This window comes from Choloepus didactylus, chromosome 7, assembly GCF_015220235.1.
Source record: "Choloepus didactylus isolate mChoDid1 chromosome 7, mChoDid1.pri, whole genome shotgun sequence".
Classification (NCBI taxonomy): Eukaryota; Metazoa; Chordata; class Mammalia; order Pilosa; family Megalonychidae; genus Choloepus; species Choloepus didactylus.
Window position 1 is genome coordinate 90457127 of NC_051313.1, and position 13505 is coordinate 90470631.

Below are 13505 nucleotides of genomic sequence, written 5' to 3' on the forward strand. Positions count from 1 at the left end.
TCCCTCCCTCTCTCTCTCTCTCTCATCTCATTTATAAAGGACTCCATTAGGAGGATTAAGACTCACCCTGGGCCATGTCTTAACTGAAATAACCTCATCGAAAGGTCCTACTTGCAATAGGTTTACACCCGTAGGAACAAATCAGCTTCAAGAACATGATTTTCTGGGATACATGTAGTTCCAAACCACCACAATAGGAAATCATCTTATAAATTAACTTCATCTCCCAAATAGAAACCAGTTACACATATGTGAGATCAAGGAAAAGCACATATATTTTATTCCCAAGAATACAACCAGTTAAACAATTAATCACCTACCTTCTCTGAACTCAGTGTCCTTATCTGTGAGATCAACATATTACCCTGGCAAAAAGACCTTTCACTGAACCATCTGGTTCTACTACTCTATGGTAAGTAGAATATTCTATTCCTTTGAACTAACTCAGTGGCCGTCTCCAAATACCGATCATCCTTTCTGTACTAACACCCATCTAGAGAGAGTCCACACCCCAGGTGAGGTGTGGTATGTCAACCTTTCAGCACCTCTGTGAGGATGGGGGACACTTTATCATGTGAATCCACTCATTCCACCTCCAAAACATGTTCAAATTTGTCTATCTTTACCCATATCTATGCTGAAATCTTGTGACCTCCTCGTAATGTGTCAACCTACTTCCTTTCCTCATTCTCCACACCATGGCCACAATTACCTTCTTGAAAGATATATCAGATCTTGTCTGAACATTGCTTAAAAACCTCCTGTAGCTTTCTACTACATTTAGAATAAAAACAAAAGCTCCTTTGCATGTTCTAAAAGGGCTTGCAACACCAGGCCCCCGTCACTATCTCTAACCTCGGCCAGTCCACACTCTCTGTGCAAATGGGTCTTCTCCCAGTGCCTTGAGGGGCCATGGCTCTCAGAGTGGTCAAGAGAGCAGACTTTGAGGACTGACAGGGTGTGCTAGAATCCAGCCTCCATCACTAATTAATTATATGTCAATTTAATGTCTCTTTGCTTCAGTTTCCTCATCTGTCAAATGGGCGTAATAATACTACATTCCCTACTAGAGTTGTGAGGATTAACATAGTTAATACATAAAACACACTTAAAGTAACATTGAACTCATAATAAACTTTCAAATAAAAATGGTAACTTGTGGTTTCTCAGGGAGGTTTCACCAACAAAGTTAACAAAATGTCTTATCCCACCTTATCCAAGTTATTCTCTACGTCAGCTTCTTATTTATCTCCTTCATAGCCCTTGCCTCAATTTACTATTCTTTTATCTATTTTTAATGTAGTTGTTTCTTGTCTGTCTCTGCTACTAGAATCAGAGCTTTACAGGGGCAGGGACCAAGTCAGCCCTGTTTACCCCACTTAGCACAGTGCTTGGCACAAACTCAGTATAGAATGAATGATTAAAAGAAACACACAATAAGAACAGGTAATTGTGTGATGTGTTAATCAGCAACACAGTGGTACAAAAGTTCTTACAGAGTGGCCATCCTTACTGCTCCCAGCTCAGATGCCACGTCCTCCATTAGGATTTTCCCAGTGGCTACCTACCCTCTTCCCACACCCTTGGACCATCTCCCCTCCTCTGAACAGTCATAGCCTGCCCTGCCCTCAGGAACCTTTTGTTACAGACTTTGGTTGGCTACAAGATTCTAGATTCTTCTCCTCATTCATAGAGATGCTGCCCCATTTATTTCCATATTACCACAAAGTTTTCCTCATTGCTTTTTTGTAAACATCTATTGAAAGATTGCTAGAAAATAGAGAGGGAAGGAGGAATGGAGGGAGGAAGAAAGAAAGAATTACTATCCCTACTTCTTTGTTCTGCACATCCTTCTTCATATGTTTCCCAGTTATAGCCTTCTCATTAGCAGGAAAAAAACTGGCATATGAAAAATTCAAATGAGCATTGCAGATGCTGGTTTATGCCTTGTTTTAAAACAGACTGTTAAATCCTAGACGATTCACGGAGGGAGAACTCAAGCAAGGGATAATCCTTTGACTTACAAAAATGCTGCCACCAAATAAACCCTTCAGTACTCTTCCACTAAAGACTTCAAAATTCTCAAACAACAACAAAATGTAAAGCAATGTTTGGCCATAGTGTTTCCAAATTGTGAAGTTTTATGTGTGACATTTTCTATCCTTCTCTAGTTATACGCTTTGTGTGTAGAGGGGTGGATGCTAATTCTGCACTTGCATTTGCAGGTTTATTGTATTCTATTCTTAAATAAAGATAGATAGCAGGTGGATAAATTGCGAGTTCCCTTTTCTAACCAATAAAATGGGAAAATTGAAAATTCCACATTATACCACCTGAGGGAGCAAGAATACCATCTTTAAAAAAAAGGTACACCCAACTGCATCAAAGTGCGTTTCAAGGCAGTTTTTCTCCCAGTAAAAACTCTTCACATCTATATCAGAAATATATTGGGGGGGGGGGGGGGCTTGTTAAATGCTAATTACCAGGCCCTCTCAAATCAAATAATAGAATCTTATCAAGTCCCTGAATTTTTGAGAGCAACTACTCTAACCTGCTGAATTAGACCATATATGAGGATGGATAAATGGATGTAAATATTGCCCATAATGTCATATATAGGGAAGATTCATCAATTTATGTAGCATAAAGTTATTAATTAAGGAAATACATTTTCTCTTAAAGCACATCATTATGATTAATATTAACCATATAATTTGCAATTGTCTGTTCTATCTGAAAGAAATGATGATCTGAGTCAATATTTTTAGCAGTGGTGTCTCCACACTTTCATTATTCTCGTTGTTTATTAACATCAAACTCTAACCTGCATCTTGGTTGTTACTACTGAAATCACCATTCCATGTGCTGTCTTTATATTGGGTTAAAAGACACATAGTCTCATAATTTATATAATAACTTGAAATGTAAATCAACCTCTAATTTATGATATGCCCACATAAAAAGGCAAGGGGCCATCATTCTAATATTGATGATACTCTTCTCTGAGTCCCCTGAGACTCAACACTGGTTTTGTGAGACTTCATTCTTGAGCTCTCTGAACAACTGACCCTGTCAGATACACTCAGCTTAAACATATCTTTCTTGACTTGTGATCCTATCTCAACCTGCTTTTCTTGCTCTTCTGCAGTCATATTCAGTATTTCCTTCCTTAGCTTTTCCTTTCCTATCTCTTTTAATGGATGTCCATAATTTGGCTCTTGTAGAAACCACCTCTATGTCCCACAGTGGTCCACAGATGGATATATTCTCTTCCCTTCCTACATCCTTTCTCTTGGTGATTGGAATAACCGTTCTGTTTCAACCAGGAACCCAGAAGTCATGCTGGATCTTACCCTTTCATTCATTTTAATAAATATTTATTGGGCAACTAGTTGAAACATTCTTTTAGGTGCTGGAGAAACAGTTCTAAGCAAGACACATAAGGCTCCTGTCCTCTCTCCATTTTATCCACCACAGTGTCCATTTTACCAAAGTGTTTCCATTTTCTTTCCCAATTACTTTTTGTATTTTCTCCTTCTTTCTATCCTCATGGGCCTGTTGTATCTGTCACAGACTATAGTTGGTTGAAGGGTGGCTCCCATAAAAATATGTACCTGTCTTAACCCTGGAACCTGTGAATGTGACCCTTTTTAGGAAAAGGGTCTTTGCAGATGTAATTAAGTTAAGGATCTCAAGATGAGATCTTCTTGGATAATCCAGGTGAGCCCTAAATCCAGTGACCACTGTCCTTAGAGAGCAGAAGAGAACACAGAGAAGCAGACCATGTCAGAGATCAGAGTTATGTTGCCACAAGCCTCGTGTATTAGTCAGGGTTCTCTAGGGTAACAGAACCAATAGGAGATATCTGTAAATACTATGAGATTTTATAAAGGTGTCTCATGCAACTGTGGGGACGCACGAGTCCAAATTCCATAGGGCAGGCTGTTAGCTGGCACTCCAATGAAGGTCTTCAATGAATTCCCCAGGAAAGGCTGGCTGGCCATAGTAGAGATGAAAGTTCTCTTTCCTGTCTGCTGAAGCTATTACCTCCCCCTTAAAAGCCTTCCATTGATTAGATTAAACATCTCTCACCGCGGACGACACTCCACTTGACCGACTGCAGATGTAATTAGCTGCAGATGCAATCAACATAATGATGATATAAGTCCACCAAATGTCCTCGGGACAACAGATAAGCCAGTGCTTTCTTGACTAGACAGCTGGGCACCATCACCTGGACAAGTTGACACATGAATGCAACCACCACACCTAGAAGCCACCAGAAGGTGGAAGTGGCAAGAAAGGATTCTCCCCTAGAGCCTTCAGAAGTAGTGCAGGCCTACTGACACCTTGATTTCAACCTGCTGACCTCCAGAACTGTAGAGAATAAATTTCTGTTATTTTAAGCCACCAAATTTATGGTAATTTGTTACAGCAGTCACAGGAAATTGATACACAGCCTATTGCAATAGCCTCCTTTCAAGTTGCCCCTCCCAGTCAGGCCCCTCTCCCCCTCCATCCTCAACTGTTCTACAGGGGTCGTTCTAACACACAAGTCTAAACATATCTCACCTAATCAACATGCTTCATCATAATATAAGACCTAAGCTCCTTTGCAGTGTATACACAGACACTTATCCACCACATGCCCATTTGTGCAATCTCTTTTTACCCCATTCCTACATCCACACTCAGCATTATTAGTACCTGTGCACATCCTGTATCATGTATTATGTCACTGTGTCCTCCACTTCTGCATTTTTGTACAGCTGTTCCATCTTCCTGAACCACTCATGCTTCCCTTACATGCTTCCAAAATGTCTTTACCCCTAAAGCCTCAGCTCAAAATCTCACTCTTCCTTAAAGTTTTTAGCATTTCCAGGAAAATTTAAGAATTAACCTTCCTACAGTTCACTGGTAACAATTATCATATTTTATTATTATGGTTTATCTGGATCTCTTTGAGAACCAGAACTGTGGCTTTTCTTTTTTTTTTTATTACTAGTGGCTGTCACATACAGGCACTCATTTCATATTTTGAAAAACATGAGTACAAAAATCTATAGACCCTGTTCTACTAAAATTTACAATCAATTTAAAGGAGACAAGACATATGTACTTAAAAGTTAACTAACAATACTAAACCAGAGGTCAGGAACAGCAGCTGGGACACATAGCATCTATCATAACAGCTAACACATATCTGAAATATAATTATCATTGAATGTATGAAAGTACATAAGTGATAGAAAAGATAGGATCAAGAGAGCAAAAATCTCATCCAGCTAGAACAGTCAGGAAATGTATTCTTTTTAGTGTATTTCTCATCATTTCCCTTCCATTTCTACCACTGTTCTACAATTAGTGCTGTCGCAGGCCCACTGGCCTTCCCAGTTCCATTTTCTCCCAGCCCAGTCCCAGCTCATCCCTAGCCCAAATGTCTGCATGAGCATCCAGTTCATCCATCTGACCCCCTCTCCACTCCTCCTTCACAACTTCCTCTTGCCTGGAATGCCTGCCTGATGCTCTTCACCCCTCCCAGTACTATGCATCCATGCAATGTTCTCTGGCTAATCAGGTGTCCTTTCATCCTGCCTACAAAAAGCCTATATAGTACTTGTAGTTCATATCTCATAATTTGACATCTAATTATATGCTGTTTTTGTTTTTCACAATTATCACTTTGAATCTTATGAAGTTGCCATTTCCATAAGTCAAAAACATTCAAATAGTGGCAGTTTCATAATCTTAATTTTTTCCCTCAACAAGATTAATCATAAATTCCTTTAGGATGAACCATGCCTTCAATTCACAGGTGATGGGCACTGGATAAGAAATCAATAATTACATATTTATTGCTTCTTTCACTAACTGACCTGCTCTCTGTAGACAGAGACTATCTTGGTTACCTAATGATAATACGTAAGCATAGATTGATCTGAATTTTAGTACAGAATTAGAACCCAAATAAAGGGGAGGGGTGGGCAATGTGTATCACTTTTTACATCATCAAAATATAAGTTAAAATCCTAACTCTAGCGTGTATTTAAAAGGTATTATATAGTGATAGAATTTTTCAGAAAAAAATTGACTTCCTGGAAATTTTATCTATGTGCCTTAAATGCTTTATGTGTATAGTGTTGTGTCAGTCACCAGCATGTTCTCCAATGCTGTGGTAATTATGAGAGGTTGCCTCATATTTCATGCCAAATAATTTCTTGTTTACTTCAAGCCCTAAATTATTAACTATAACAGAAGTAAGAGTGCATAAATACAGCTCGATGTTTTCTGTGGGGAAAAAATGAAATGAATGTCATCTACAGTAGAGAAAAAGAAAAATGAAGGGAGGCACGTCACAAAAACCAATCAACCTGCCCGTTCTCTATAAGGTCCTAGTACAGATCAGGGAGAAGGAAGACACTTGATGAATGAGAGAGCAGGCAGTAGCCAGTCCCTTAACACAGCACATCTCTCAATTCCACAGCACTGAGGCATTTTATAAATACAAAGGAGAGTGTATGCCCATATTTGATTTTTTTAACAGGAAAATGTTTGTTATTTTCTTCTGTAATCACATCAAGACGATAGAAATCGTGAAGATTTCTTCTTGACAAGTTCAAACTACTAAAGTGTAGTTTTCATGGAATTAGCTATCCTGGATTCTAATGACAAAGTTGTAAGTTATTAAATAAATTGAGCTTTTAAGCTGGGGTGGGGGTGGGGGAGAAAAGTTAAACTACTTCATTTTACTAAGATACTCATGAAAATTGTCACATTTGACTCGTGCTCAAGCAGGATTAACAATAACAAGGGTATGTACATCCTTGCAAATTCCAACCACTTCCTTTTTATAAATTTGAAAGTGGAATGTTAATTTAAATATAATTCAATGGGAATAACCTTAGTGTCATAGGAGAATAGGAGGGGTAAAGTGCAAATCAATCAATGACAAGCCAAGCCCACACTTTCACTATTTGATCTGCACTTCCATTGAGCAGACATGGCGGCATCTTATAGAAATCCAATGTGAAATGTCTTTACTGGTGGCTGCATCGCATATTTTCATGGTCTTATCTCTCACTGCAGACAGCAAGAGAGATCCAGATTCACCACTTTAGATATCTAGTCTCAGGTCCTCTTGCTCAAGAGATTGGAAATATGGGTGGTATAGAGCACCAGTAATGCATTTTATCATTCTCTTTTGCCATGAGCTCAGCTTTGCATTTTTCATGACTACTGCCCTTGATCCCCTATCTATTCACTAGAACAGCTAGAACAGGGCATCAACTTGATTTGGTCACAAATGGTAGCCAGTTTACTGGCTCAAATTTAAATAGCTTAATCCCATGAGGGAGACCTTATATGGTCTCCATTATGCATGCTGGCTAATGAGGAAACATCATGGCATGGTTGTGCATGATCCTAATGCTTTTAAAACTCTGGAATATCCATAGTTCTATGTCATATCAACAGAGTGGGAAGCTAAAGTTTTGCCACTATAATTAGAAGCTGTACATCTCTTAAGATAAACAAGAGACTACACACTCCTAAGGAGTTCATTCAGAATCTCCAGTCATCTTAATTGTAGTTTATTACCCCCTGAAGCAGAGACTGTCAATCTGAATACTGAATCAAAATGGCTCAAGTGTCTAGGATCCTAAACCACTCAATATATAATGTTCTAGAGGGTTAGACTTCCATTCTTTTGGGTCTTGTTTCTCATATATACACTTAGATATATTTTTCCTTGACATCACTTTAGCTTTGATTCTAACTCCATAATCGTCTTTCACTATTTTCCTAAAATTCATCACCCATTATCTAATGCTCCATACATATCTAATTCAGCTTTCTTTCTAAAAGGTGAATATACCTCTTCATAGCCATTTGGGCAGGCAGCTGAACTCGATTTATGTTCATCTTGGTGTCTCTGTGTCGGCATCACTGTACTGCAATGCCAACAACATTTGATAGAAAAATAGTTCCCCTCTTTCAGAAATCTAAAAGTGTTGCAAGACCTTGAACTGTAATTGAATGTGCTCATAAAGTATCTGCATAAAAATAAAGTTTCTTATAGAAGAGAACTCCCACCATTAACCAGTACTCATTCACTAAGAAAGGTTCATTGAGTGGGAGGATCACAGGATTATCTCCCTGGCTCCACTTACATCCTTCTCTCCCACCCACAGCAGGAGAGGGAAAAGGGAAAGGAAAAATCCACTTGCCACTTAGAATTTCTGAATTCATTTGGAGCAATCATTTAAAACAATTTAAGCTACTGCTAGGGACAATCCTGTGAGATGTTGGCAGTATCACTACCAGTTTTTTCAAAAGAGAGAAGAGAAATTGAATAGTTAGAAGTCAGCGAAGAGACCAAAATTAAACACTCACATCCTTGTAGTACTTGAGATTTTGCTTAACTCTACAGTTTCCAAGCCCATTATCATTTTCAGAGGGATAAATTAGATTTAATACATGATAACACTCTACCATGTCAGAACAGTCTGAAGAAATAATATCACATCCACCTGTTCTTTACTGTTAAATTTTTCCTTCTAAATAAAATACTTCAGAAAGTTTATTTTCTTCTATGGAAATTAAAATCTTGTTAAATCAGCTAAATGACATTAACATTTTTCTGTGATGTTGAAAGTCACAATATTAACCTTGGAATTAACTGGCGAGTGCTGAAATATACATGGATTTCACAACCTACTATATAAGTATTTTAGACTCCCAATCTGCTTCCTCTCTAGGTGGACTTACCCTCAGAATAATCTAAGCAAAGCCTTCCAAACCATTCTGAACCCGTACCCAAGGCATCGACAAGTGAGCATTCACCTCTTCCCCCACAAGTGGTTCTCATTTCTGAGGCAAATTTCCAGCAGTCCAAGTGAGACCACGCAGACATGCAGATATGTGAGCCACAATATTCCGTGATTGAACATAATCACTGAGAGAAACAGGAGTTCAGGAGTGCCTAATGCACAGGCTGGAGTTAGTTCTCTTACACATGAGTCCTGTTGAGGATTTCATTAATGAATCTGTGACTCAAACCACCAGCTACTCTTGCCCTGGTCTGCCTCCAAGGTGGAGCTAATTAAACCACTTTTATTAACTGTTACTTCATATGCATGATTTTTTTCTCATAAGAATTCCATTATGATTACAATAAGAGGGATTTGTGCATAGTTCTGCCTATTTTCTCTCCTTGTTTTGTCTTGCTCTCTTCTTTCAGGTCAAGCTGACCTGAGCAATTCTCCTGAACACACTATCTGAACTCTTGAATGCTTTTCTCCCTCGTAAATAGTAGCTTTCCTCTTCTTGTCTTTACTTGCCAGTTAAATCAGATACTGTGCTGACAAGGTCCAGCCAGGTTGGAAAACTACTGATATAAACAGTCAAGCCTTTATTTTAAAAGCAAACCACAAACAAACAAAATCCAGTAAACACTTCTACATAACCTAGGTAAAAAAAAATCATAAACTTAACTATAATCATTAGCTTATGAGGCAAACATTTTGTATTATTTTTCCTCCCAAGATTTGATATATTTAGCATCTATTACCAACCCCACCACCCAGCCCTCCTTCACCACACACTTCTAAGTACCATCTGAGGCAGCTTAGAATGGCCTGGCAACGTTTTGTCACAACCTCTTTACTCTATTATTTCAAAATATCCATGGAAGCAATTCTTCACTTTCTTTCCTTTTTTTTAAATCATTGTCACCATCCCTTTCTTCACCCAGACTAAGTCCTTGCTTCCATTGCTGAGTCACTGTTCTCTGTTCATTATAAGACTGATGCTATTCTGAACACAGAACCTCATCTTCCCCCACAGAGTTTTCCTCTAATCAATGTTACAAGTTGTTGCCATGCTAACCATGGCGCACCACAGCACACTTGATTTGACACTTTGCTTAACAGTATCTGTTGAATTGAGTTTAGGACTTTTCTTCCTAGCCAAGGAAAGACCAACTTTTTCTTTTCCTTACATTTCAAAAGTCATCTCCTATTGATCATTTCCTTCCTCCCTCTTTTACCACATGCACAACATAACCTCTCTAAATCCCTTCCTTCTTAACACCATCTCCTGAGACATATCTAACAGGTATCCCTTGCCTTGTCTGAAAATCTCCTTCCTAAGGCTGGTTTCATTAAGATTCACTATGGTTTTGTGTTCTGTGTGAAAAATGAGCTTTGTTCCAATCTTTTCATGAAAAATCTCTCACTATGTCAATTGCAACACATTTCTATATAATCATATAAATGTCAAATACCACCTGCTGCTTTGTGAATTGACAAATGTAAAAATACAAATTTCCCACGTTTCCCTAAACTAGTCATGGAACCATGTTCTGATAGAATACTGAATTTAAGAGTGAAATTATTCAATAGCATTGGTGGTTGTTTGAAAATACACTTGCTAATATTAATATGTGCTATTAAACAGAGAAATTCCCATTACAGTAAACATCAGAAAATTGACAAAAGACATATAAATGGATATTAACCAATCCATGCCTTCAAGTCACTTCATTTCACCTCCCTGGCCAAACCCTCCAAAATTTTAGTTGGATTAGAAGAATGTGCTGAAGCACTCATTCCTACAGCTTTAAAGGAAGAAAAAACAACCCTGCTACTGTCCTGACTGTAGAAGTTAACTGGGGAGGGGATGCTGCCCCAGCATCATGGCCAGGAATAATTGCTTCCCAGGTTCGCTATTAATGAAGGAGGGGAAAGAATGGGATTCACAAAACTGAGATCAGGCCATACTCCAGCAGAAGGGGAATGAAACATGCATTTATTGAGTAACTACTACAGGCCAGGCTGATGCTGTAGCCAATTCTTACACATCAAGTCTCATTTAATCCTAAAAAGAATTTTAAGAGATATTATTATCTCCATTTTAAAGATGAGCCAATGGGGACACCATGTCATTAAGTAACTTTCTCAAGGACACACAGCTTAGTAAACGGCAGATCAGGGCTAAGCCCTAAAGCCCGTTTCATTGTTCTTTACCACACTGCCTCTATAACCCCATCTCACCAAATGTTCCCCTGTGAGGAATTCAGGTTTTAGGTCAGTGTGTGTCAGTATTACCTGACAAACCTGAAGCAGATCTTCTGCCCCATTGGGTTCCAGTGGTTCATCCACCTAAAAAGCCCCCAGCAGCCTCAGATGCTCAGGTCAGTCTAGTTTTCATTTTGTTCTTCTTTCCTAGTTCGCTTTATAAAAGCACCAAAGGGCCCTCCTCAGGACCAGCTACATAATTTACAGGACCTGATGCAAAATGAAAATGCAGGACCCCTTATTCAAAAAGCAGAAGTGCCTTTAAAGAACTAATGTGGAGAATGCAGGGGTATTGGCCTACCCCACCTCGATGGTTGCTAACATGACCACAGACATAGGGGACTGGTGGTTTGATGGGTTGAGCCCTCTACCACAGGTTTTACCCTTGGGAAGACGGTTGCTGCAAAGGAGAGGCTAGGCCTCCCTATGGTTGTGCCTAAGAGCCTCCTCCGGAATGCCTCTTTGTTGCTCAGATGTGGCCCTCTCTCTCTGGCTAAGCCAACTTGAAAGGTGAAATCACTGCCCTCCCCCCTACGTGGGATCAGACACCCAGGGGAGTGAATCTCCCTGGCAACGTGGAATATGACTCCCGGGGAGGAATGTAGACCTGGCATCGTGGGACGGAGAACATCTTCTTGACCAAAAGGGGGATGTGAAAGGAAATGAAATAAGCTTCAGTGGCAGAGAGATTCCAAAAGGAGCCGAGAGGTCACTCTGGTGGGCACTCTTATGCACACTTTAGACAACCCTTTTTAGGTTCTAAAGAATTAGGGTAGCTGGTGGTGGATACCTGAAACTATCAAACTACAACCCAGAACCCATGAATCTCGAAGACAGTTGTATAAAAATGTAGCTTATGAGGGGTGACAATGGGATTGGGAAAGCCATAAGGACCACACTCCACTTTGTCTAGTTTATGGATGGATGAGTAGAAAAATAGGGGAAGGAAACAAACAGACAAAGGTACCCAGTGTTCTTTTTTACTTCAATTGCTCTTTTTCACTCTAATTATTATTCTTGTTATTTTTGTGTGTGTGCTAATGAAGGTGTCAGGGATTGATTTGGGTGATGAATGTACCACTATGTAATGGAACTGTAAACAATCGAAAGTACAATTTGTTTTGTATGACTGCGTGGTATGTGAATATATCTCAATAAAATGAAGATAAAAAAAAAAAAAAGAACTAATGTAAAGTATTTTCCTTTCTTCTGTGGTTTCTTTCTAAACTATTCATGGTCTTTGTTATTTGCACTTTATGCCATACATAGTTCTGAGTAAAGAAAAATTAAATTACTAAATTATTATCATGAATTTTACCATTCATCTTTATATTAAGCAATGTTGGTTTAAAACGCAAATACATGAGAACTTGACTCACATGCAGAATCATTAAAATTACATAATTCATATTTCATAACGTGTATATGCATATATATTTTTTCTTACCAGAACAGTGGAAAGTACACAAAATTAACTCAATTATCTTTATTTTATTTTATCTTCCTGGTACAATATGTGCATATTAAATCATTACTTTCTACCTTCAGCTGACTGATGAGTAAGGAAGAACTGAAAAGTAAAGGAACTCTGGGTTGCCCTATCTTACCTTCTGTCATCATTTGCAGTGTAAGTGGTTGACTAATGCAGGAAAGTAACAGGCTTAAGAAAGGATATGACAGAGTTCCTTGGCTGTTCATGTTTCCTAAAATGCTGTTGCCTTGTTTCTGCATTTGAAGCAAGTTTTGATTCAAATGAAAAAATGTGGCCTTTCAAGGCTGTTAGTGCTCCTGCTTACTCAGCCAGCAGACGTAACATGCTTACCTCACTTTGAGTTTCACTGAACATCCAGTATTGTGGGTCCACAAGAATTCTGTTTTCATGGGATATCACTAATGTACACATGAATAGGGTGGCAAGAAATGCAGAACATGCATATTATGTGTATGTGTCTCCTCTGTTCACAGTCATGCTCTTTGGTCCCATGGATCACTTAAAACACAAGTTCCTAAATAAAAGTATTAATAAATTCAAGATAGCCACAGCAGAGCATTAAACCAAGAACAGGGCCTTTTTGAATGCAAAGCCCTTTGCAACTGCACAGATCACATGTCCTGGCCATAGAGTAGTGGGCTTACTAAGATAATCAAGCTTCGTAAGAAACACCTGGGGAGACTGTTTAAAAATGTATTATTTCCAGAATCTAGCTTCAAAGATTCTTCATTCAAAAGAATAAGGTAGTGATTGTGATAGACTGCCAGGTTTGGTAAGCACTATCCTAGAGCAATTCCAAGTTCCTAAAATACTACCCACCTTCCAAGAGTCAGCCCTGGAGGTCAGCTGCTTTTCTTTCTCTCATTTACAACATGGCTTGGAAATTGAATGTTATCATCTGCCTGATGATCTGCTTGGCTCCCTGGCCCTCCTTATCC

General features: G+C 38.9%; 1 protein-coding gene across 1 annotated transcript in view; it reads left to right on the top strand.

Moving 5' to 3' along the window:
* EYS (eyes shut homolog) overlaps positions 1-13505 on the top strand; it is a 1792869-nt gene that overhangs the window by 1700098 nt on the left and 79266 nt on the right. The window contains 1 exon segment of the mRNA XM_037844664.1: positions 908-915. Within this exon segment, the coding sequence (XP_037700592.1) occupies positions 908-915 (8 nt within the window).